Consider the following 27639-nt stretch of genomic DNA (forward strand, 5'->3'; position numbering starts at 1 on the left):
ACGTTTCCACATTTTGTTATCTTAAAACCGTAATGTAGTTAGGATTTGAAAGATTTGACTGAAAGAAAAGTCTATATACTTTGCCAAAACTGTAAATAAATAAAAAAAAAACCTTGATATCAAGTATTTATTTGTCACACATACAGTCACATTTTTTTTGCTTCACATATCCCAGTTTGTGCACGAATGCAGGGTCAGAAATAACGCAGCACCCCCCGGAGTCAACAGTGGTTGTTAGGCACTACTGGGGCTTGAACCACCCACCTTAAGATCAGCAACCCAGATCCTTAACCACTGAGCCACCACTGACACCAGATGGTTAACAGATTTGTTTGTAAATACACCTGTTCCTGGAAGGACCCAAAGGTTGTTAGAGATCAGACATATTATCAAAGTACAGTGGAACCTTAGATTACGAGCATAATTCGTTCCGGAAGTGAGCACGTATTCCAAAACACTCGTAAACCAAATTTAATTTTTCTCTAAGTAAAAATAAATCCAGACAGATAAGTATTTCCGTTTATGCACGCACGTGAAGCAGAGAGGGGGTGTTTCACACACAGACCCGGCACTGTGTCACGAGCACATACATAGCATACACATAACGAGGCTGAGGGAGAAAATTGATTTTTAAACTCTAATAAGACTTTCTATTGTTTTACACATGCGCACACGTGTGTTATAAGAAACAGTACACGCGCGCTGTACACACGCGCTTACAAACACAAAATAAAATATGGTTTACACACACACGTGGTCACAGTGTTATAGTAAACAGCAGTCCCGTGCACGGATGTTGAATATACCAGTAAGAAATGAGCACTAAGACCCAGCAGGGGAGACAATTACCCACGATTCCGCAGCACAAGAAAAAGAAAAAATGTTGGCTCAGTTGTGATCACGTGACGCTCGGCGTCAAAACAAGAAGCGCATGCGTCATACTTGATACTCGATACTCGTAAACCAAGACTTTTGTTTCTTTTTTTAAGTCAATCTGAACAAAGAGTGCCCATAATATAACAGTTACGTTTAAAAAAAAGCATTCATTAACCAAATAAAGATCTGAGAGTCAGGGGGTTTATTGTCCCCTTGAGATTGGAAATGAGATATTGTCTTAAACAAAGAAATTTTATGCATCTTAGAAATGCATTCATGAATGAAGGTAGAGTGGTTGGAGAGATCTACTGGACACTGTACTGGACTAAGACAGAGCCATTAGTTTACTGATTCATCTACATCCCAACCCACAACACTGGTAACAAGCATGGGAATAAGAAGAAGGTTAAATTTAGCATTAGAGATAGATTGAGGAGGTCAGCCAATTGGAAGTAGCTTAAAGAGATGGTTGATGCCAGTTGAGATGGTTTGGGTATGTGTCCAGCATGGTTCCTGCCTGCCTCTCTGGAGAGGTATTTTAAGCATGTCAAACAAGGAGAAGAACCCTGGAGCAGAATAAGGAGTAGATAGAGAGATTATACACTCCTGTGGAGTTTTTCTTCTCTGATGGCATGGCCATATTCCAGGACTTAGTCTGTGAAGGAAATGTAAAAGTGTGAAACTTTTTTGGCCAGGCAGTGTATCTCTTCTTTTAGCCTGGGAGCACATGGGTATCTTGGAGGACAAGCTGAAGGAGGTGACTATAGAGAGGGGAGTCTGGGCATCTGGATAAGCAGAAGGAAATGAATAGATAGATGGATAAATTTCAGAGAAGGAAAAAAAAGATGAGAAGGGTAATGGGTAGCATGATTTTGAGGGGATAATGTCCTTTGTGTTTAGTTCCATGGGCAAACGTTTTCCTGAGATGTCTTTTTTAATTATTTAGTCTTTGATGTTTTTATTACAAATTCCAGCAGAACGTTGAAAGCATTCATCCTAAGTGCAACAGAAACTTTATATTTATGCAAGGTTAACTGTACAATTTTCTTTGCCTTTATATAGATCCTCAATAACTTTATTGACCCCAAATAAACAAAAATCATCATTTCTGCGCATCACACTTGGTATGAATAAATTTTTTTTGGTTCTTTAGAATCATTTAAAAACTCTTACAGTGACAGATGGCAGGGTTAAGGGGAATTTAAGGAGGAATCTGCATAATGCTGAGGTTAAGGGTCAGACCATGCTTTATTTAAGCTAATATGCTACTGTGTCTTGTGCAGTTTTAGTGATGGTACAGTGTGAACGGCACGGCGTATAATAAACCCCTGAAGATCTTGGAAAAGATATACAGTTTCCATGAACTTTATAAAGCACTGACACTGGAGACTCCTTCCATTACATGTCCCTTTTAGAACGAGTATTAGAACGAGTGCATCAACACAACCGGGCACTCTTTTCAGAAAGTTAATCAACTGCTTCTGACCAATCAGTATGGAAGAACCCTGACATTGTTCCTCTTTGATGGTGACTCCAGCTCCATGCAGCAGGTGCACACATGTAATCCATGAAGGAGCATTAGAGGTGCTCAAAGCTAATCCCAGATTATCCATACAGCTTGGCAGATTGCTTTCAGGATTTCTCCGGACTCTCCATGGGTAAAGGTGGAGAGTAATGCTGATTCCAGACAGGTCATACCACCAACCGTAACATATTTATTTGAGTGAAGCTCTAATCATCACAGAAGTAAATTTTTCACCAGAACACTCTGCGAGCTGTATTTTTGCTAATCTTGTGCATCAGGACACAATCATTGTAAGAGCTAAAGAGTAAAAGATAATTTCACAATTTGCCTATTTGATATTATTATTATTATTATTATTATTATTATTATTATTATATATAATTACTGTGCAAAAAGAAAAATAACAGAACAAAGTGTCTCTAAATATACATACATTCATACATTTTCTGTGCATTTCATATATTTCTATTTTTTATTTTATTTTATTTTGTTGTAAAAATGTACATTTTTACATTTGTACATTTTTTATTATACATTATTTTCTTTATTTTGGTCATAAACAGTTGTATAGGAATTTCACTGCATAGCATAGTGTGTAGGGTTGAACGTGACAAATAAAATTTAAATTTGAAATTGGAATGTGCCATATAAGGAGCCATTATGTTGTCTTTTGTCTTTTGTATAGTTCTTGGATAGGTTTGTTAATTGTTAATTGCAGTTGTTAATTGATGTTGTATGCAGCACCTTGGTCTTGGAGGAATGTTGTTTTGTTTCACTGTGTATTGTATAAAATTAAAAAATGATATATAAATATAAGATTAGATTAGAAGATAAGATTTTTTCCCTCTTTTTGTCATCTAGTTTTGTTTGTTCAATGGTTGTTTACAGTAATTGTAATATTGTAGCATAACTGTGAGTACAATTTTCATGCCAGTATGTTTTTAAAAATCTAAACTTTGTTCAGCTATAACTACACACTAAACCGTTGTATAGCGGTTAAATGCAGTTATGAACAAATAAATAAACAAATAAATACAGACCTACCTAACATCTAATAATATATCACTTTGTACTAGTTATATATGTATGTTTTAGGTGTAACTAATTCACTGAAGATTAAAATATTAAAATATTATAATCACATAATGAATAAACAGTTACATTTGAGCAACAACGCCCATCTAGCACCAGTTACAAGTGGGTTGTTAATTAATATTAATGATCACGCTAGACCACGCCCATCCGCAGTATATAAAACACCGTGCTGACCACGCCCCCTTTATAAATACTGCTCTGGCACCGCCCTCCTGTCCATCGCGCCGCTGTCCGTGCGGGCTGTCAGTCAGAAACTCCGCTTCACTGAGAGGAATAACACTGAAATAAGAGGCGCGGAGTGTAAATATGATTTATTTATAATATTTAAGAAAAGACAAGCGGATTGTTTGTGTGTGAGGAACATCAGAGTGGAGTTTATTGATGGAGTATGGAGCGGGAGGAGGGGGGGCGGGGGGTCATGTCCTGGAGCTCGAGATCTGCTGCTGCGCTCGCGCTGAGAGAGTCTGACAGGAATTGTTAGCTAACGGCTAACACACCATAATCTAGTTTCTCTCTCCCACTTTCTGAGTGTTTTTTAAGGAAACTTCTGAGTTTTCTGGTGAGTAGTAATCAGATATGATAAAAATGTAAAATAAGAAATAATTATGTGTTCCAAACTATAGTTCAGTGATTCTTTTTAGTAAGGATTCATTTCAAGGATTCAGTGTGCTTACTTAATTTGTATTTGAATCATTTTAATGTTTCGATGCACCTTAAGTGATTCACCTTTAATTTGTTTGCTAGTTCGTAGTCGAATCACTTGCTTACTGAGCCCCTAAAGGGAAGTGGGAGAAAAAAATTCACCTAAAAATTGTGAGGAAAAAAAAATATTTTAAAGGGAAAAAATTAGCTTTTTGTTTGTGAGATCTCGATAACATTAAGTGAAATATTGTGAACATTTCACAAGATATAGAATAAAATTTTGCAAAATATTGAGACAGTTAGAGAGATATCACAGTTATTCAAGTAGTCACTTATTTAAGGAGCGTAGATGAAATTTGTAAAGAAATTTATTTTTTAAGAAAATAATGTCTGTGAGATCTCGCCAACATTTCGAGAGATATCACAAACAGTTTGCAATATATCATGAAAATGTTTCCGATATCTTGTGGAACTTGACCCTTCAGCGTTACTGATTTAGTTCAAAAGCTGCCTGTCAAACTTTATCCTTGATCATAAATGTGACCACCTTTTTTTTTCTTTCAACTGATCGCCCATACCCACACCTCCACCCCCCACCCATTTTTCTCCCCCACCCATGTCCCTCTAGTGGCTCCATACTTCAGTTTGCTAAATTGCTAATGAACTAATCTACTTCCTCATTACACTCTAATTTACATCACTAATTCATAGCCGTGTTGTTGAATTCTAAGTGATTCGACTCTCACTTTGGCTCACTGATTCATTCACAGCTGTCTCCCGAGATCATTATAATTATTAATCCGGTACACTTAAAGGATTCAATAATTCAGAATATTTATCACTAACTCATAGCTGTATGTCCAGGACATTAAAATGATTCAAATCTACTATCCTGAATCGACTTGCTAATTCGCTCAGGAGTAATTTAGATAATTTACACTAAAATGATTGGACTCTGTGACTTTCTAGCTCGTAGCTGAGTTCTTTAGATTGGTACACCGAAGTGATTGGGTTGTCCGATTTCCCAGTTGAATCATTTAACTCGGGAGACAACAGTACACTAATGATATGCCTCTTTAATGCACTAATATGTTTTAAAAAAAAGTAAAAAAAATTTTTTTAGCGTGTGCAGTTCTTTTTTGGTTCAGGTAATATTTTTACTTTGACCTTGGTCTATGATGAGAAGATCATGGGATCAAACTAGGGCTGAAACGATTCATCAAGTAATTTAATTACAAAAAAAGATCGAGGCAAGATCTTATGCCTCGAAGCTTCTTTTAATTAATTTTAAAAGCTTGCATCATGTTTTTGCGCAATTATTTGTTGACAGCGTGTTTTGACAAAGTGCACTTCCGGATGCAAGCTGGCAGTAAACACCAACGAAGAAGAAGCACTTACGTCATTCAAAAGGCGGAAGGAGATGCAAACAGTTAGCTGTGTATTGATTTGATGGAGCGCTCTGTTGCAGGCTACAAAATGGAAAGGAGCGATAAAAAATCGGAAAAAAAAACAGGAAGAGAAAACAATAGACATTGTCATTAATGCACTTAATTTATCTTGATCAACTTTATTAACCCACTTTCACCTACGCGGTTTCATGCGGTGGGCGGAAGTACCATGCATCATGAATTACTGCCAGTTTTACCAATAGCAGCGGCTCTTGGTGAGACAGGGGTATAAGCTATTCCTTGTATTGTGAGTAATGACAATGTTTATTTTTGATAAAATGCTGTATGCATTTAAAAAATAAAATATTTTTCCAATTAATCTTATATATTTTACATTGCTTTTTAAGCAAAATTACATTTTAACCGATTACTTGATTAATCGATTAAATTTTTGGTAGAATACTCGATTACTAAAATATTTGATAGCTACAGCCCTAGTTCAAACCCCAGCATCACCATGTTACCACTACTGGGCCCTTGAGCAAAACCCTCAACTGCTCAGGTGTATTAAAGAGTACAAATAAATAAAATGTAAGGCACTCTGGGTAAGTGTGTCTGTGAAATTCAGAAGATTAATTTACTTTGGGACACTAAAATGACACAAATTCACTAGAATGATTCGACTTTCTAATTTCCTCACAAATTTTTAGTTAAATCATTCAATTCGGTTCACTAAAATAATTTGACACTATAATTAACTCCAGGCTGTAAGAGAATGCCAAGTGCCAAAAGTAGACTTTTAGGTGACGTGTATATAAGTCATGGTTAATTTCTCATGAAATGCACACCAAATTTAATGGAAAAAAATTAATAAATGAAAAAAATGTAAGACATTTACACATGTAAGGCACGACATTCACAATCTGACAGGAACGGCTCGTGCAGTTTATGTAGCTGAGATATTGCAAAAAAAACCACAAACACAAACAAAAAATATAGGACACTATATTGTATGTACGGCTCTCATTGTGCCTCAACACCTGTTGACCATCCAAGTCAGGAGCACTATGGAGGAGACACCTTTATGAATGTAAACACAGAGGTTTTACCTTAACAAGCAATGCTGAAAAAAAACTCATAAACTTGTACCCCAGGGCAAAGAAATGAAATGTTCTTAAATGGATGGTGTTGATCACCTGACCTGAACCCGGCTAAACTGCTTTCCACTTACTAAAGAAAAACTAAAGGCAGAAAGACTCACACACACACTCACACAGAGCAATTAATTCATTAATTTCTTAACGACTTTAGTAGGAAAAACAAACCATTTCCATGTTGCACAAATGACTTCCAGATATGGTGTTAAATGCATCGCTCAGAATCAGGACCGTGACATGTAATAATGATTTTTTAAAATTTCGATACAGTACATCCCCAAATTGATCTCTTGTCTGCCAATATTTATTTATCACCTCAAACATATTAAAAACAAGAAATATTTTAATTATTGACAACTCTTCATGAAAAGGGTGGTGCATTTAATCAGCTGGAAATATAACAGAGGAAGTATAAAAAGAAGATAGAGGTTAAGTTCAGCTTCCCTTTTTTTTCTAGCCAAATCTCACCTTCTGCATAATGATTGGTTACAGGAATTTACTTTTACCTGTGATTAGTTAGATGCTTTTCTCTCTGAAAGTGAAATTTTAGCCGATCATTGCTCCTTCCTCAGCCAAAGACCAGGAGACAGTGGACGGAAGTCTGAGGCAGAGACTACTAGGAGAGAGTTTGTCCTCAATCGACAAAAATCAGCTCATGTTACCCCTAAGTGGGACAAATGTGCAAAAAGAGTATATTAATTTCATGCATCCAGAAACCTCTGTAGTCCAACTACAGACCACGGCGGCCGATGATGATTACCGTTGTATTCACTCCCATTTTGTACGACCATGGTAGGACCTCATGTCAACATTCACACACTAGAGGCAATTGGCGAACGCCACTTAGTCTAATCTGCATGTCTTTGGACTGTGGGAGGAAACCGCAGTACCTGAAAGAAACCCAACAAGGACAGTGAGAACATGCAAACTCCATGCACACAGACTCGAACCCGGACCATGGAGGAGCAAGGTGAAAGTGCTAACCACTAAGCCATCGTGCCAGCATATTTGTCCCAGCAAGAGAAAAAAAAATCAGTTTAAGTGTTTATATGGACAACATTTACCTACTGAACAGATGAGGAAAAGTTTAACTTTAAAATTCAATCCCGATTGGGTCAGATGTTTTTAACTGAGGTCACATGATGCAGTTTTAATCCTGGTATCAGTGGAATATTACGGTCTATTTAAACACAAAAGATGCCATTTAAACAACAGCAACACACCTCACACAGCATAAATGTGCAAATCCTAAAGTTTTACACTGTAAACTGCTAAACATTAGTTTTAGCACAGGCACAGTTATGTGCTGTAAATTGCTTAATGAGATTAGCACGGTTTACTCGAGGATACGTGCTGCAGCACTGAGACACCTGCATGTCTGTTTCATGAAAGAAATTATCTGGAGTGATATTTTTCTAAAACAGATCAATATTCTTCACTTTTTGAAAACAAGACATTCATTTATTATTAAAACCCTATCAACCGGCTTTGGTCAAAATTGACAATTTACTTTGTGTTTGTGTGTGTGTGTGTGTGTGTTATTTCTCATGAATCAGTCACATTGTTCACACATTGTTTATACTGTTAATGAGTTGATTATTCCAGCAGATGATGTTTTCCCGGTGCATAAGTAGATGATCAGATTATTTCCCGGATGGCAGGATATCTGTTTAATATAATATAATATAATATAATATAATATAATATATATATACTGTATATATATTTTTAAGTAGGCATAGAATTATATTTAGAGCTACACGGTAGCCAAGGTACACCAAGGTACACTTGGTTTCTCTGTGTTTTTGTCTGGATTTTTTTATTCTGCACACTTTGTTATGGTGAAATCTCTTTTTATTATAGTGAAAAATAAATGCGTTACAGATAAACCTCTAGTGTAGACATTGTAGTGAGACATATAACTGCTAAACATAGGCAGTTGTTAAAGTGAGACTGTAGGCATTATAGTGAGACCTGCAGGGATTTTTTTTGGGATGTGCAGCTTTTGTAAAAAGACATGCAAACATTACAATAAGGCATGAATGTGGTTATAACAAGCCATGTAAATGCCATATTGAGATCTGCCTGCATTATAGTGAGACGTCCGCCAGTTATAGTGAGACTTATAGGGATTATACTGAGACGAGCAGGTGTTATAGTCCGGTACGCAGGCATTACAGAAAGACAAGTCATTGTTAAAGTGAGACGCTGAGGCTGCGAGACGTGTAGCCATTATAGTGAGATGTGAGCATTGAGACATAAGATCAAGATAGTATAAGTTATGGGTTGTGCAAAGATGCATGGTGTATAAATGCATGGTGCAGTGGGTATTAAGCCTTAATCAGCTGTTCAGTATGAAACTAGCCATAAGGAAAAAAGCTTTGTCTCAGTCTGTGTGGACACTAAGGCACCTGTAGTGCCTGGCTGAAAGGAAGCGGGTACATATTTAATTCAAGATTTTATTCAATTTAATTAAATTTTATTTGTATCGCGCTTTTATGAATAGTCATTGTCGCAAAGCAGCTTTACAGAATTAACAGAAAATTATGGAAATGTGTATAAAATATGTCCGACAGGTCCAGTGGGCAGAGGTGGTCTGGATCACTGGGAGATGTGTAGCTTAACAGAGAGAGAGAGAGAGAAAGAGAGAAGAGTGATAACAGTAAGTTATGGTCTCAGTCACATAATGTATAAGATGAAAAGTGCAAGCAGTCATTATGACTATGACAGCATAACTAAAGAGAAGTGTCCTTGAGAATGTATTTTGCCCTACGCAGGCAGCATTTTGTGTAAATTTCCTCCATGGTGGGTCAGCGACACGTTGAGCAGTTTTCACCCCCTCTAAAGGGATCTTTGGTGGTGCAGACTGGTCTGCACCGTGAAAACGGTAAAGGTTCAGAAAATAGAAAGACAAACCCTTTTAAACAGAGAGGAGGAGGAGTTTAGAAATGTGGAATCTGAGGAACAGAGGGTAAGCAAAACAGGACTAAAGTCATTGAGTGCCACCGCAGAGCCAGACGTGTAAGCATTGCGATGAGACGTGCAGACGTGTCGATGTGCAGTTTGATCGCTCCGAGGCTCAGCTGTCTGATCATATTGAATGTTCAGAGTGTTCCACTCAGCGGGGTATTTTTGGGTCCGGAGCTCAGATGGACCTCTTCAGCTACTGCATCCAGATGTACAGCTGTGCACTCTAAATGGTCAGAAGATGTTGATTTATTTTCCTCGACAGCAGCTCTGAGAGTAGTGCAGGTTTGTGGTAAGACATGAAAAAGTAAACGTTGTTGTGTTGGTTTTACACGTCATAATTTTTGAAGTAACAGGGACGTGTAGGATGATTGGAGAATCGCACACACTAAGCACCATGTTGTTTGTTTGCAGTGCTGGAGCTGAATGCAGTAACAAGATTTGAGGAAAAAAAAGGGGAGAATAATGGCGAAGATCTGCACCGAGCGCTCGTACCCGTCTCAACATGTCCTCTCAGTCCGGGCCTCGGATGATGAACTGGACCAAATCGATAACGCCGCCAGCAGGTAAAAGTTTACGTTGATTGTTCTGAGTTCATCTTAACAACCTAAATAACAAAATCAACAAGATCTCACAGGCGTGAAGAAAGACCACGGAACTGAAACTGTGTTTTTTGCTCATGTAAAGACCTTCAGAGCCAGTGTACAAGCAACATGTACGTTTTTTTCATGTTTTTTGCAAATTAGATATCACACTATACGTCCATATGATAACCAATCCTAAACTTTGTGGACTCATGTGTTCTTCAGTTCCCCACTTAAAAAACTTTAGGTTAGAAGAAAAACCTTTAGGCACGATTCTAGCTCATGGATTAGGAGAAAAAATTAAGCTTGGTAAAAAGAAATAGCAGATGCTGGACTGCAAACATTCTACACTCCTCATCCCGTCAATTAAATCAATCAATAATTCAGTTATTAGGCATACTTTTAGGGTATGGGGTCAGTTTAGACAGTACAGTCGTTGTTTGGGCTTTTTCCTCTTCAGTCCTATCGTTTCTAATAATTTTTTCCAACTTTCTTCATATGATTCAGTGTTTTAGGAATGGTATGGTAAGGACATCAAACTTTACAAAGATCTTTTTGTTGATTATACGTTTGCATCGTTTGAACAGTTGTCTGAAAGGTTTAACTTATCCAAATCTTACTTTTTCAAATATTTGAAAGTAAGACACTTTATTAGCTCTTTAAAACCAAATGTTCCTAAGTATTACAGATAATCCTAAATATTACAGATAATCTCCTCTGTTTGTCTGAGCTGCGTAAAGGCCTAGTATCCACCTCAGTGGAACCTTGGATTGTTCCAATAGCAGGTTCGTATTTCAAAACACTTGTGTGTGCGTGTGTGTGTTAGGGCTGAAATGATTCCTCGAGTAACTAGAGTATTTCAATTACAAAAAATGATTGAGGCAAAATCTTTTGCCTCAAAGCTTTTTTTAATTAATTTTAAAAGCTTGCGTTATGTTTTTGCGAAATTATTTGTTGGGTGTGACACAGCGTGCTTCTAGATGCAACCCGCCACTAAACACTGACGAAGAAGAAGCGCTTACGTCACCCAAAAAAGCAGAAGGAGACGCAAACAGTTAGCTGTGTACTGATTTGATGGAGCGTTCTGTTGTTGCTGCAAAATGGATATGAGCGATAAAAATATCAGTGAGCTGAGAGAAGAAGAAACCAGCAAGAAAAAAACACAACAATTGTTAGTTAAGGCTTATGTTATGCCTGAGCTGTAAATTTTGAAATTTTTAGTTCTGAAAGTTAAGTTGCACAATTTAGTGTTATTTATTTTAATGTGTGTGTTATGCGCTAAAATGCCCCCCTGCCACGGGTTGCCCCCCCCCATCTCTATCAAATATATTAGGACAGCACAATCAAAAATTCATATTATTATCATCAAACATATTAAATTATTATTGTCAAATATATTTTTACTATTATAATTAACCCTAGGCACGTGACAAATTAATACACGAAAATTAATACACGTAATACAAATTCTCATATAATGTTTATTTTGTGGCACATTTATTTTGCAGGGGTTTGTCATGTAATACAAAAATGTTGACACTAAATAAATATTGTTTATAATAAACAATTACATAATTTTTTTATTATAAAATAAGAAATATAAAAATATACATGTTGTATATAGAAAAATATGTAATTTATATATTTTTTCCATATAATATACAACATGTATTTTTTATATTGCTCATTTTATAATTAAATTCGTTTGGTGCAATTTGTAATTTGTAAATAATAAACCTATGAATTTATGTTTAATAATATTTGATAGAGATTATGTTGGGGGGGCAATCCATAGCTGGGAGGCGCGCATAACAGTGTGCCTTAGGTTTTTTTTTATACTTAAAGTTATTTGAAATACCTTTTTTAGTTTTTGCATCTAAGGAAAGGCTTTGACAGAAGAATGTATGGCACCTTAATGCACTTAATTCATTCAATAGCCAATTCATGTTTTATTGGAACAATTAACAAGGAACATAGTTAATGACACTCACGTGAGCGCATACTAATGCAGTCACTGCTGTAAAGTAAAAATAAAACACACTTTACCGTTGCAAAGAATCACGACAGAGCAGTGTTTCCATTAGAGAAAGAGAGGGAGAGAGAGACTGTGTGTGTGTGTGTGTGAAGGGGCATGGTGTCCAGTGACAAAGTGCAGGCTGATAAGAAGAGAAAGAAAATGGATCTTCAACCTCTCTAATGAGACTTGCTTTACACACGCATACAGACACAAAATAAAATATGTTTTACACACACACACACACACACACACAAACACGTGGTCACAGTGTTATAGTAAACAGTACACAGACGAGCACTAAGACCCAGCAGGGGAGACAATTACCCACAATTCCACAGCGCAAAAGAGAGAAAAAATGTTGGTTTAGTTGTGATCATGTGCAACAAAACAAGAAGTGCATGCGTAATACATGATACTTGGTACTCGTAAACCAAGGCCTGTTTGTTTTTTAAAATTTATTTATTAATAAAATTAATAAAATGTATTAAAAATCTTTGCTCGTCTTGCGGAACACTCACAAAACATGTTACTTGCAATCCGAGGTTTCAATGTTGTTGTTGTGGATTAATGGGTTTATGTCACACCACCTGAAGTAAAATTAAAACTGCTTGGGAGAAAGACTTAGATTTGACACATGGAATTAAATTCGTTTTTCAACTCAAACTCCTTATGCACCAACCACTCTTCATTACAGTTTAAGGTTGTACACAGGGCTTATTACTCCAAACTTAAGCTCAGATGTCGATCCTTGCTGTGATAAATGTAAAAGCGGAGATGCGTCTCTTATTTATATGTACTGGATGTGCCTGAATTTGGAAAACTTACTGGGTGGACGTCTTTCAAACCCTGTCTCTCATACTAAATTGCAGTCTTGAACCAGACCCCTGATTGCTCTTTTCAGTGTTACTGATGGGGAAGATAAGCGTCTAACTCCTGCTAAACGCTGCTTACTGTCCTTTGTCCTGACCCGGCGTTCTCTTTTATTTAAGTGGACGATGTCACCTCACACACTCACGCCCAGTGTCTCAGCGACATTATGTCCTGTTTGTCCCTGGAGAAGATTCACTACTCAATCTGTAATTCAGATTTAAAATTTCAACATGTTTGGGAGCCCTTCCTTCACTTTTTTTCACATTTAATATTTTTTCATATTTAATTTTCATTAAAGTTTTTTAACTCTTTCGTGTACAAATCCCAGACTTCCAGTTCCATGTTTTTGTTTTTTTCTTTACCTTCTTTAAATATGCCTGGTGTCTAGCCTTTCGTGGACATGTATGGCTAGTTTAGAGTTAGGCATGGGTGGAGTGGGGGGATGTAGGGGTTTGTCATAGGTTTATAAATACTGTACAATTGTACAAGTGTGGCTTAAAATGCCCACTACAGTTGCTTTATGTTAATGTTTGAAATTAATAAAAATATTGTTGATAAAAAAAAAATAGCAGAGACGACTGGTGTCTTTGGTGAGCGGATGTAGGGGGCATCATCCGTGCGATAATCTGAAACACGGAAAGCGAAATGACTCGTACAAAAATGGCAAAAATGGCTCCAGCTGATTTTCATGCCGGTTAAGAAAGATCTTATGAGAGGAAGTGCAGTACTGCAGGATAGAGCGCTGCTGAGGGCATCACAGCCCAGCTCTGTCCAGCAGCAAGAAGGGTGCTAATAACTCTGGTGTTACTAAAATATTCCTTTAGATTTAAAACAAACAGGCCACGCCAACAACATAAGAGACTTTAACCATTGGTGATGTGAAGTATGTTTTCACAATATTTTATAAAGCATCATGACTTAATACTTGTTCAATGTGTGATCTGATTGATTAGGAAAAAAACAGTAATTAGGTGTGTGTGTGGTGTGTGTTTAACATAGTGTTTGTTAACATGGTGTTTATTTATCTATACGTCTCAGAACACACTCGATTTGCGACGACAGCATCTCTGACATCAACAGGGTGATGTCCAGTCAGCTCCAGGAGTCTCGCAGGAGCTCATTCACAGGTTCAGGGGCAATGGCCAGGTAAGACACACACACACACACACACACACAACGGGGCTGTGAGATTCCTTTAAACTACATGTTTAAATTTTATTTTTATTTAAATATTTGACTGCATTTAAATATTTGCATGTATATGTGTTATTACTTAGAAGTGACAGCTGTACGATCTGTACGGATGTCCTTTAACAGTTTGTGGAAAGAATTAAAAGGTCAAAGACAAAAATAATCTGCTGATCTTTAATGTGATCAATGATATTATTTGAGGTTAAAGCCCATGTACATGTCTGTGTGTCTCTCTGTACAGCAGAACTCTTTGTCTAACTTATTAATACAAAGAAATCCCATTCTGTAAGGTTGAGTATCTTACGCCTTGTTTACCCTAAGTTGTCCTTCTTTGGCGGTCAGACAAATACACTCCCTGTTCATGTAAATCCTACACATAACTGTTCATAACACTTAACATTTAGATTGTACTTATAGTGCAGATTAAACTTCAGGCAGAGATCGAAGGACTGCAAATTTTGTGTAATGCTGCGACAAAATCTGGCTGGACAGACAGACAGAGAAATTTTTCTGTGACTGGTTTCTGCTCCTCTAATGTATAAATTGTATGAAAATTAGTGCTGTCAATCGGTAAAAAAAAATTAACTAATTAATCGCACAATTTTTTGCAATTAATCGCGATTAATCACAATTAAAAGACTAAAACTTTTTGGATATGTAAATGTAAATAATTAATGTAAACTCAAGACAATTAAACTATTTAAATTCAAATATGATTGTTTATTGGAATTTTTGTTTAACTTGTAACACAGATTTTCTCATGTAAACAACATACCTGCAATAAACCATCAATATTCTCCAAATTAACTGTTGGCTTGAAAGCCATATTTATTACAGAAATAAAAACACAGGTATGTGCCATTTGTGTCATTTGAATTTCAAAACAATCAATGCAATTTACATTGGCGAGGCCCTGTAGAGATCGTTTCGGTGGGGTGTTTTGCTTTTAAGTGATATGTCAAAGACGAATCTTCTCTGGTATTTAAATTCAGCTTTGCAAAATGTACAGATTACTTTTGTTTTATCCACAGAACCATCCGGCAGAGTTTTATACTGAAACTTTCCGTCTAAAAGTCCTTCCTTGGTCTTATCCATACTTCTTTGCACGTTGAACACACGTCGGCCACAACAGGAAATATAAAAAACTGCAACCGCGTTAATTGCGTTAATTTTTTTTTATGCGTTAAATATTTCAAATTAATCGCATGCGTTAACGCACTAATTTTGACAGCACTAATGAAAATATATCACTGCAAAAGCGAGTTCAGACCAATGTACAGGCAAAAGCATTTTTTACTTATATAGATGCAGTCACTGCATGAAATTCACACATTGGTCTACTCTATAATTGGTTGCTTTTCGTTATGTTCCAGATTCTGATTGGTCAAGAGATGTTGTGTAGAAGAATAATTCTTTAAATATTGTCATTACAGTAAGAGAAATAAAACAGGATTTTAGGATGCGGTGTTAAAGAAAAACAATCTTGTCACACTGGTCAGTCGCTGATTTGTTTTTGTATTTATCTTTATTTTGGTGTGAAAAGAAAAAAAAAGCAAGCATAGACCTCGTGTTAGATGTGCATTTGGTGTGCAAAACCTTTTGGTGTCTGATGTGTCCTGTTGTCTCAGGCTGTCCCGCTTCCTATTTATGCTGAGGAACTGGGCGTCGCACAGGCTGCAGCCCGAACTCGAGCGGCCCGACTCCTTCCTGGAGCGGTTCCGAGGACCCGAGCTCAAAGACCTCTCCAGTCGCGGCAGCATCGCCCGGTCCTCATTAGGCCACCCCGAGCAGAATCACAAAAAGAAGTAAGTCACGATGTCGTCTTTGCCAGGCAAATATCATAAAACAAAAGTCACATGACCTGAGCGGAGAAACATGGCGACCCTATAACAAATGGTCAGCGTGATCCAGAGCGGCAGTGTGTGGAGTTATTAGATTATTAGTCACTGTTAGAAACATTTACATAGTTTTAATATCAGTTTTTATTAATATAAGGTTTTAATAGAAACAATAACACTGAGTGATTCTTTCCTCAAGTCACCGGCCACTCGCAGTTTACAATACGAACAACTGCAACAACACAGACGAGTAAGTATTTATCTATTTACAGCCACCTAGCATTATTTATTTATTTATTTATTAGCAGTAGGCCTAGGTGGAAATGGAGGAGGAACAGAGGTGTACGGTTTCTACTGCACAAAAAACGTGATTTTTTTACTTGAACGTGGTGGCTATTCAAACTTTAATGATAATCCTAAAGCTGTACCGTCAACTTCTGTTCCTTTAGCCTTCAAGGTGGTTTACAATAAAAAATTGAAAAATGTTTTTACATACTTTGTAAAAACATTAAATGCTTTAAATGCTTTGTTGAAAGCATTTCGTAAACATAGATGCTTTATTTTAAATGTTTTATTCTCTAAACATCTTCAGTAAAAACTGGTAAGTTAGTCTTACATTGAAAAACTAATTATTAAACTAATTATTTAAATGACATTAAGATAAAACACTAAAATGGGAAAAGGGGCTATGTTAGTCCTTAGATTAACATTTCAAAATGTACATTTTGGGCATTAAAATAAAAAAATATATAATATGATATTAGTTAATCCTAATTTCTCAGACAAGCATTTTAACAAAATGTATTGACAGTCCTAATTTCAAGACTTTCCACTAAAAAAATTTCATTTCAAATGCCTTCATTTAAGCTCTTCCTGTTCTGTTGGACATAGACATGCATCATCACATCCCTCCCCCAAATAACACAGCAATTACAGTAGCATTTACTTACATCTAAATAGAGCCGTTTACATAAATCTTGCTTGTGAATGGTGCGGGGGCGGGGCTCCAACACGTGTCGAGACAAGAAACTGACATACCTCTGTTTTTGATTTGTAACATTAATTTAATAACAAACATTTATTTGGTGATAAAATTTTTGGAAAGAAAACCATTTACTGTTTGTGTACATATTTTTTTTCTGGGTTGCTACAATATAATTTAATTCACAAAACACTTGCAAAGGGAAAAAAAGTGATTGGCATTGTCGACAATGCTGTCAACCCTTAATGGTTAAGACGTCGTTTTATTTTGAAGAAAAATACATTAAAAAGTTGGTTCATCTGTCCTAAGGTTAAGACTGCTAATTGTCCAGGGTGTGTGCATGTTTATTTTAAAATTGTCAGAATCAGAATCAGGGTTTATTCTCCAGGTATGTTGACACACACACAAGGAATTTAATTCTGATTGTTTGTGGTTCTCAGAGTACGGACCGACATAAACCACTGTATAGACAAAACACTACAAACAGTCAGTACATTCTGAGTATTCTAAGAAGCTACCATTTTTTAGTTTAAAGGTAATTTAGCAAGCATTTAACAAAATAAGGGGCAAACATATTATTTAAGTTTTACTATTTAGACTCTAATACTAATTTATCATTAATTCACAAAGCATGTCATGACAAAAAGCAACACCTGGTGCTAAAATCTGCATGTTATATTTTTGGCAAAATAACATATTTTCTTGTGAGTACAGCCCTAACTTACATAGTAATTGATGTGCGTGCTCGTGCTGTAGTGATCCCTATAGGTAAATTAATTAGTGCACCCTGGTAGACAGCTGCTGTAGGTTCTGTAGAGGCCCCTAGCAGCACACACTGTAATCTGTTATACTGAATAAATAAAGAAAATGTTGCCTTTAGCAAAAAAGAGGAAACAAAGAAAGATGAGAAAAAAGTGGAAGAGAAAAAAGATGGGGACAAGAAGGAGGAGAAAAAGGATAAGAAAGATGATAAAAAGCCAGAAGAGCCTCTGTAAGTATGCAGTCGGTAACAGGTAAATGATGGGACATGCCTACTCACATCCAAAAAAAGTTGTATAAATAAAGAAATCACAAATCCAAATGTATTATACTTTTTAAACCCATTATTTTTAGACCTTTTATTATATTACATTTTCTATTTTGCATAGAACATTTCTTTTCTATGCAAAACATCGCATAAACGTCATTGGTCATCCATCATTGGTCATCCATCATATCATTGGACATCAATCAAATTATAAGTGTACAGTTATTGTGGGCCATTAGTAGAATGGGGTACCAATAATTTGTGCAGCACTTGAGCTACACCAGACTCAGTAATTGTCCTCTGTTTTGCGCTTGAGTTTCTCTAAATTTCCATAAAAGTAAAATTCATTAATGTGAACATCAACAGTTGGGCGGCGACATTCACATAGTTTGTAAATTGACGCTGTCAGGTTACATTTTGCAAAATTCTGTTGCTTAATTTTAAACAAAATAAGAAAAAATACTAGCTGTTTAGGGCAAAAGTAATGGCACCCTATAAAAGACCCTGAGATGGACCTTACCACACTTAAGAAGCATCGTTTTGATGTTTGTTTGTATTTTGTGGGTGTGGATAAAATAAACTGTTCTGAATTATTGCAATTGGTAATTTACACCTGATTGTCAATCATGGATTATTTGCTTTCAGCTCTAATGGCTGTATTGGACAAACTGATTAAATTGCATTAACTTCTGCCCTCCTTGTGTATTTTGACGCTCATTAAAGCTTCATATATTTTTAGGAAAAACTCATGGATTATGGATCCGGCCACAGACCTGTACTATCGATGGCTAACGGTCATAGCAGGGCCGGTGTTTTACAATCTGATGATGCTCATAACAAGGTCTGAACTCGAACCTGGCTAATTTTTCTTACTAATTAGGCGTGATTAAATATCGTTTGAAGAAGTTCTTACGTGAATCTTACTTTAACAGGGCATGTTTTAACGAGCTTCAGGACTCATACATGACTCTGTGGATAATCCTGGACTACTCGTCGGATGTCATCTACTACATGGACACATTTGTGAGATCAAGAACAGGTAAAGAGAAAACGAGAGGTGCGTTCTCAAAACAAAACAGTTTTTTTGAAAATGATATTTAACGAGAATTTATTATTTATAGGTTTCCTAGAGCAAGGACTTATTGTGAAGGACGCCAAGAAGTTAATGGGGCACTACAAAAAAACGGCGCAGTTTAAATACGACATCATCTCCATGCTCCCGACGGATGTTTTCATGATCAAAGTAGGATACAACAATCCCGAACTCCGCTTTAATCGCCTCTTCAAGATGGCGCGCCTCTTCGAGTTTTTCGACCGAACCGAAACCAGAACTAACTACCCCAACATCTTCCGCATCAGTAACCTTGTGCTTTACATCCTGGTTATCATCCACTGGAATGCTTGCATCTTTTTCGCCATTTCCAAGACCATTGGCTTCGGGACGGACACGTGGGTGTATCCGAACATCAGCCATCCAGAGCATGGACGTTTGTCTAGGAAATACATCTACTGCCTATACTGGTCCACTCTTACACTCACCACCATTGGAGAAACCCCTCCTCCAGTCAGAGATGTGGAGTACTTGTTTGTGGTCACCGACTTCCTCATCGGAGTACTGATCTTCGCTACCATCGTCGGTAACGTGGGCGCCATGATCTCCAACATGAACGCATCACGCGCCGAGTTCCAGGCCAAAATCGACTCCATTAAGCAGTACATGCAGTTCCGAAAGGTCTCCAAAGATCTTGAGGCAAGAGTCATCAAGTGGTTCGATTACCTCTGGACGGAGAAGAAAACCTGCGATGAGAAGGAGGTGCTCAAGAACCTTCCGGACAAGCTTAAGGCAGAGATCGCAATTAACGTCCATCTGGAAACGCTGAAGAAGGTGCGGATTTTTCAGGATTGCGAAGCTGGACTGCTTATTGAACTGGTCCTCAAACTTCAGCCTCAAGTCTTTAGCCCTGGAGATTATATCTGCAAGAAGGGCGACATCGGTCGAGAGATGTACATCATCAAAGAAGGGAAGCTTGCCGTGGTGGCCGATGACGGCGTCACGCAGTTTGTCGTGCTCAGTGACGGTGCATATTTTGGCGAAATCAGCATCCTTGGGATCAAAGGCAGCAAAGCGGGAAACCGGAGAACTGCCAACATCCGCAGCGTGGGCTACTCCGACCTCTTCGCCCTCTCCAAAGATGACCTGATGGAAGCGCTGACCGAGTACCCTGAAGCCAAAAAAGCTCTGGAGGAGAAAGGGAAGGCTATCCTGAGGAAGGATAACCTTCTGGACGAGGCAGCGGCCGCTGCTGGGGCTGATCCCAAAGATCTGGAGGAGAAGATCTCACAATTGGAGAGCAACCTTGAAGTAATGACCACCAAGTTCGCCAGACTGGTAGCGGAGTACACGTCCTACCAGAGCAGGATCAAGCAGAGGCTCACCAACATGGAGAACCAGGTGAAGACACTGAGGGCGGAAGATCTCTCTGAGGTGGTCGCCGACAAAAAGGAGGAGGAAGAGAAGAAAACAAAATAAACGACAAGTTCTGGAATATTATCAGAAATTTATTCGCTTATACATTTTGGTTACATGTATCTTTGTATATATAAGGCAAGTGTTTTTCAGGTTAATTTATATGTACAGACTGTAGATCTTTGAGGGAGAAAAATGTTTCCCAAATTGTACAGCACTTTAGCTCATACTTGTCCTTTAATTTGTCCATCCTTACCTGAGACACCTTGTTTTAGTTATCTTTAAAGTTGTACAGTGTTTTTCAGCCACTGAAACACACTCCACATGAAAGACAAAATGACTTACTGTAGCTCTGACACTGGAGACTCCTTCCATACGTGAATCTAGAATCCAGCGACACTGTGGTGTAAATACGATTATTAACATGTAGTTAAAGTAAGCCGATGTCATGCCGTGTCATGAAATAAACTGAAATGTAATTTTTTTTTTCAATCTTCAGCTTTAGACTTTAAGTGCAACAGTTCAGGAGAATGAGGTGACGGACTGGTGAAAGATGAGCAAAGGAACAGGAAAAGAGCCAGGAGAGAAAGAAAAAGGAAAAAAAAACAAAAGAGGAAGGATGTTTGTTACAGTAGCATCAAGTTTGTTCTTGATTTTTTTTGTGGTGCGTTTAGAGGTAAACCTACTCACCTAAAGGATTATTAGGAACACCATACTAATATAGTGTTTGACCCCCTTTCGTCTTCAGAACTGCCTTAATTCTACGTGGCATTGATTCAACAAGGTGCTGAAAGCATTCTTTAGAAGTGTTGGCCCATATTGATAGGATAGCATCTTGCAGTTGATGGAGATTTGTGGGATGCACATCCAGGGCACAAAGCTCCCGTTCCACCACATCCCAAAGATGCTCTATTGGGTTGAGATCTGGTGACTGTGGGGGCCATTTTAGTACAGTGAACTCATTGTCATGTTCAAGAAACCAATTTGAAATGATTTGAGCTTTGTGACATGGTGCATTATCCTGCTGGAAGTAGCCATCAGAGGATGGGTATATGTTGGTCATGAAGGGATGGACATGGTCAGAAACAATGCTTAGGTAGCCCGTGACCCAATTAAACGATGCTCAATTGGCACTAAGGGGCCTAAAGTGTGCCAAGAAAACATCCCCCTTCTACTGTTGTAGCCCATCCGCCTCAAGGTTGTGCGTGTTGTGGCTTCACAAATGCTTTGCTGCATACCTCGGTTGTAACGAGTGGTTATTTCAGTCAAGTTGCTCTTCTATCAGCTTGAATCAGTCGGCCCATTCTCCTCTGACCTCTAGCCATCAACAAGGCATTTTCGCCCACAGGACTGCCGCGTACTGGATGTTTTTCCCTTTTCACACCATTCTTTGCAAATCCTAGAAATGGTTGTGCGTGAAAATCCCAGTAACTGAGCAGATTGTGAAATACTCAGACCCGCCTGTCTGGCACCAACAACCATGCCACGCTCGAAATTGCTTAAATCACCTTTCTTTCCCATTCTGACATTCAGTTTGGAGTTCAGGAGATTGTCTTGACCAGGACCACACCCCTAAATGCATTGAAGCAACTGCCATGTGATTGGTTAATTAGATAATTGCATTAATGAGAAATTGAACAGGTGTTCCTAATAATCGTTTAGGTGAGTGTATGTCTTCCAGAGGGACAGTTTGTGCGTACAAGGGTCTGATGGCGATGGATCCCCCTACACCTTTTCTATATTGGTTTAGGACTAGAAAAAAGAAAAAAAGATAAAGAAGAACATTTTTAAGAATATTTTTGTTTATTTTTGTCTTCTGAATTTAATGTCCAAAAATTTGGACTTGATCAGAAAGTCAACATATATTTTTTTTAAACATAACGATTATAACATCAATTATTTGATGAAATAATAATAATAATAATAATAATATATAATTTACACTGATCAAGTTCAGGTTCCAGATGAACTACTATTCAATTCAATTTTCAATTCAATTTTATTTATATAGCGCTTTTAACAATGGTCATTGTCCCAAAGCAGCTTCACAAAAAAAAAAAAATTAAAGTTTTTTTTTTTTTTTTTTTTTAGAAAAGAAAAGAAAACATTTGGAAGTGTGTATGTGTGAGAAAAATGTGTCTAGATAATAATTAAATGAATGAATGATGAATGAAATGTCTCTGATGAGCAAGCCAAGGGTGACGGCGACAGTGGCAAGGAAAAACTCCCTGAGATGGCAATAGGAAGAAACCTTGAGAGGAACCAGACTCAACAGGGAACCCATCCTCATCTGGGTGATAACAGATAGAAATAACATCAAGTGTGTTGTGTAGGTGAAAGTTCAATATATCAGAAGTTGTGTAGATTCAGTTTAGCAGTAGGTGCAGAGGGCAGATGGGGTCAGGATCACTGGAAGCACAGGAGCAGGATGTGTAGCTCCAGCCATCATAAAGCAGAATCTAGCTGGAGCAGGTCCTTCTCAAGATGCCTTAGAAACCTCGCAGGGTTGGCCTTTGTCTACTGAAGCTGGCACAATCTCCAGATGTCTCAGGATGGGTAGAAAAGTACAGAAAAGATAGAGAGAATTAGCGTAGTTGCCATTTAGGATAGGTGTACTGGAGTATGAGGTTATGGGATGAGTTACGCGTATGCCAGATTAAAGAGATGCGTCTTGAGCCTACTTTTGAATTGGGAAACCGTGTCTGCTCCCCGAACAGTGTCTGGAAGGCTATTCCAAAGCTTTGGAGCCAAATATGAAAATGCCCTGCCCCCTTTTGTAGATTTTAAAATTCTGGGAATTACCAGAAGTCCGGAGTTTTGTGATCTTAAGGGACGTGGTGGATTATAGCGTATCAAAAGACTGGTTAGGTATGAGGGAGCTAAACCATTTAAAGCCTTGTATGTAAGTAGTACTATTTTGTAATTAATTCTAAATTGAACAGGTAGCCAGTGCAGGGATGATAATATAGGTGTTATATGATCATATTTTCTGGATCTAGTGAGAACCCTGGCGGCTGCATTTTGGACTAACTGTAGCTTGTTTATTGAGGATGCAGGACATGTCTGGAGGTCATGAATGCATGAACTAGTTTTTCTGCATCAGATACGGATAGGATACTCCTAAGTTTGGCAATATTTCTAAGATGGAAAAAGGCTGTTTTTGTGATATTGGAAATATGATTTTCAAAAGACAAGTTACTGTCTAATATCACGCCCAGGTCTTTTACTGTTGAGCTACTGCCTCAATGCCACCTAGTGGATAGATACTGGACTTCAGCAAATAAATAAATATTTTAAATAAGCACACTGCTGCTGCTTTATTAGCAGACCTTCCGTATGAGCATCTGTGATTCAGCATCTGTGATTCCACATGGTGATGAAAACATTCCTTTGACATGACTGCATGAGTTAATCGGCGTGGACATTCAACTGTAGGACATCCCAAAGACAGGCCGATGAAGTACCATAACTTACCATCATACTCGTGGACGATGCACAGTGAGATGACACCGTGCTGCCACGTCATCACACTGAACATTTCTGTAGAATGTCAGGCTAAAAAAAAAAAACATAACAATACTGTTACCAGTGTAGTGGTGCCTGAACATGTTAGAAACTAAACATTCCCCTCACCGATATACCACCAGCCGGAACATTCTACGTTACCCACAAACAGTGGCAGACTGGCCATCTGGAGCACCAGGAGTTTTCCCCGTGGGCCAGCCCAATCAGTACGCAAATATAAAAAAAATGACGGAAACTATAATATTGCCTCTCTTTTCTACACATATGGATAAATTAATTGATCGCACGTGCGCCGCTGACAAAGAGCAGGTGTTTATGTTACCATGCATGCGGATGTAATGCCCTCCCACAATATTAATTAGTTTGGTCTATTCCATCCGTGTTCTGAATTTCTCTGAGCAAATTAACAATAATTTCCATGAATGAAAAGGAGGAAGAAGAAAGAGTGGAGCTAAAAGTTACGTGAAAATAAGAAAAAGCTTTAGAGGTAAATGTTGTGAAATGCTTCAAATGAACAGATTCTGCCTATAACTGGTCAGGGAGGCTGGATCCAGCAGCCCACATCATAATACATTGGCTCATCAAAGTAGAGATTAAATTTTAAAACTACTTACTAGTATAAAAATATAACAATACAAAAACACATATATTGAGTCATTTTTGTAAAACAAAGAAACAAAGGAAAGAACAATAAGACAAACCACATATAAAACTATGTAAAAAGACAATATTGTCAGTGACCAGTAGCACCATACTCACAGAGACCCAGGGGGCTTATAAACAGTTTGACAGCAAAATGAGACATTTTGACAGTTTTGTGATTTTTGTTTTATTTCAAAAGATGCAAGACAATACTGCCAAAATGTATCCTTTACAAGCTGTTAGAAAATTTCTATTGTCTCTTATTGAGTCACAAATGTGTTAAAAAGCTATCATCATTCAAAGTTATTCAGATCAGTGTAAAGTTAGTATGATATTGAAAGTGCTATAACTCCACCTGGCACAGTTTCATCCCAGTGGAACAAACTGACTACATGTGCAGTGCCATGGAAAAGTATTTGCCTCTTACTGGTGTTTTTTTTTTTTCTTTGCATATTTGTCACACTTTTATTGGTGGAATTTCACCTAAACACAAATTGGCTTATTTGTTTGTGAGATATCATGAACATTTCACAGGGGGGATCATCGTGATGCAGTGTAAGATACACCACTCATCAGTGTAAGCTGTAAGTGCAGCAGGTCAGTGATGATGAACCAGTGCCTGCTGATGATGACCAGCACCTCTCCCCTGATCTACCAGAGCCAAGTGAAAAGAATCACAATCAAACTGAACAGGTAAGCTGGAATAAAATCAATAGAAACAGTAACTCATGCTAATAATCATTATTGTAGTCAATATTAATTCAAAATAACTTTTCTCAGCATTATTTCGAATTAATATTGACTACCATAATAATTAAGATAAGTAACGGGTTTACTAGCATGAGCTAATGCTGCTACTGATTTTATTTCAGCTTACCTGTTTAGTTTTATTGCCATTCTTTTTAAAATATTGTCTTTAAAGTTTTATATGTTGTTTCTTTTAAAAATGTATCTCTACATTAATGAGCCAGTGTATTATGATGTGGGCTGCTGTGGGCCAGGGAGTCCAGGGCCACTTTTTGATCCCAGTCCGCCCCTGCCCACAAATATCAAGATTCACTGACGCAGTTGGATTCACTCTGACAGTTTGGGTGACGGAGTTCTCACTGTAGTCTCGGCTGCCTGTTTTTGGTTGACAGGAGTATAACCCTTAAAGCAGTGGGTCTCATCCCTGAAGAACCCCCCGCCCCCCCCGTAACGTCCACATAAATAAAAAAAAGGCTGTTAATTAGCTGATTCACCTAATCAGGTGTGCTAACATGTTACGGAAGGAGTTAATAAGAAATCCATGACAGAAAAAGTCATTTTCTGCAAAATATTTATAAACATTTAGTACATTAGACTAGTAAATATTCTAACAATATTAATAATGGACAATTTTAGATTAAAAATAATGTTCAAGTAAAAACATAACTTTTGATTGTGTAGAATAACAGAACACAGTCCTGTGAGTAAAAACTCTCTTTATTTCTCTATATAATCTTCTGATACACTAATGCACTTATCCCAGTGTTTCACTAGTGCTTGGACACCATCAAGGCAGAAAGTTTTCTCAGTACCCTGGATCCATGATCCAACTGCCGGCCTCCCAGGAACTCATTTAATGACCCAAACATGTGGAAATGGCTTGGAGCGAGTTCAGGACTGTACGGGGGATGTGGCAGTAACTCCCAGCCGAGCTCTTGAGATGCGCAAGTGGTGTTGGTGAATGAGTTTGTGTACAGTTCTCGGAAAGATCAGGTGAATGTTTAATGGAACGACTGCAATGAGTTCCGAGCCACCTCGGCTGGGATCGTCATTCACAAACATTTGCACCGTTTAAATTTTTTTCTACAGCTAAGAGTCTCATTAACGTAATGTGCTTTAAATCTTCTTTAAATGTCAATCACTTTTACGCCTTAATTCAGCAGTAAGTCCTGGTTTGACTCAAACGCCCCTCGCAACTTAAAATCTGTAAATGTGGTTTAGACTGACACTGAGATGTCATAATTAATATACACTAAAATCACGGTGTTAGATAAACTGTACTGCAGAAAAAAACAAAAACTAAGCCTCCTTGTGCTCTGGGATTGCATTAAACTCCATGCCCAATTGAAGATCTTACCGATCACAGACGAGACTGAACTCTTGCAACCAATCAGAACGCAGTGAAAGCTATTCTAATACAACTATCATCTTTATAACTCATTTAAAACATGCTACTAATCATCAACTTCTCTCATACACATTCACACATCAGTTTTTTCCCATTTATTTAAGAATAACTTGAAACAATCAATTAAATGCTTTCATTCTCGATATCACGTTCTTTAATGTGAGCGCCGTCAGCAGTCAAACAAACCACAGACACCTTTTTCATAGTTTTTGGAGGAAGATGCAGGAAAAAAATGACAGAAAAGAAACTTCCTTTTAATTATCTCTGGTTCCGGGGCTTCACTAAAGCAGATCTCCAGCTGTGACATGATGGGTACGTTTGGCACGTCATGATGGGACAGCTTGTGCCGAAACCTGTTATATCATTCGGATTGTTACTAAAAATGATACAGGAGGTGCGAATCTCGTTATCTTGTTAGTTAAAAAAAAGTAGGGGGTGGGGGGGGAAGGTTGGGGGGAAGCAACCATGAAATTAAAAAGAACTTTTTTTGTTTTTGCTTTCTCTTTCGTTACGCCATGTGATCGGGTCCATCACACCACACTGAAGCAAACACCCAGACTCTGCAGCTAAATACAGAACACTGGTCATAAGCAAGCAGCACAAACTCGCTGATGCGTTTCTCCTTAATAAATACCTGCTGAGAAGGTTCTGGAAACCGGGGCTCACTCTGTACCTCTTAAAAGAAGAAGAA

At 37.8% G+C, this 27639-nt stretch overlaps 1 protein-coding gene across 3 annotated transcripts; it reads left to right on the plus strand.

Moving 5' to 3' along the window:
• Window positions 1-3770: 3770 nt before the first annotated feature.
• On the plus strand, window positions 3771-21105 carry cnga3a (cyclic nucleotide gated channel subunit alpha 3a). 3 transcript variants are annotated; one of them, XM_053498024.1, is made up of 9 exons: window positions 3771-4055; window positions 10065-10216; window positions 14160-14267; window positions 15941-16117; window positions 16350-16400; window positions 18013-18123; window positions 18899-19000; window positions 19092-19198; window positions 19281-21105. In XM_053498024.1, exons 2-9 carry the CDS (start codon window positions 10116-10118, stop codon window positions 20687-20689), a joined length of 2166 nt encoding a protein of 721 aa, XP_053353999.1. In that variant the 5' UTR covers window positions 3771-4055; window positions 10065-10115; the 3' UTR covers window positions 20690-21105. The 3 variants fall into 3 exon arrangements, with proteins under 3 accessions (XP_053353999.1, XP_053354000.1, XP_053354001.1); XM_053498025.1 differs by lacking the exon at window positions 18013-18123; XM_053498026.1 differs by lacking the exons at window positions 16350-16400; window positions 18013-18123.
• Window positions 21106-27639: the final 6534 nt, after the last annotated feature.

The sequence above is a fragment of the Clarias gariepinus genome, chromosome 6, assembly GCF_024256425.1.
Source record: "Clarias gariepinus isolate MV-2021 ecotype Netherlands chromosome 6, CGAR_prim_01v2, whole genome shotgun sequence".
Taxonomy (NCBI): Eukaryota; Metazoa; Chordata; class Actinopteri; order Siluriformes; family Clariidae; genus Clarias; species Clarias gariepinus.

Bases quoted from the DNA above. Each gene is read 5' to 3' on its own strand.
- cnga3a (XM_053498024.1), top strand. From the start codon at position 10,116: ATGGCGAAGATCTGCACCGAGCGCTCGTACCCGTCTCAACATGTCCTC. The intron at 16,118-16,349 runs GTAAGTCACGAT...TCTTTCCTCAAG, and splicing joins GAGCAGAATCACAAAAAGAA to TCACCGGCCACTCGCAGTTT. The intron at 16,401-18,012 runs GTAAGTATTTAT...TGTTGCCTTTAG, and splicing joins AACTGCAACAACACAGACGA to CAAAAAAGAGGAAACAAAGA.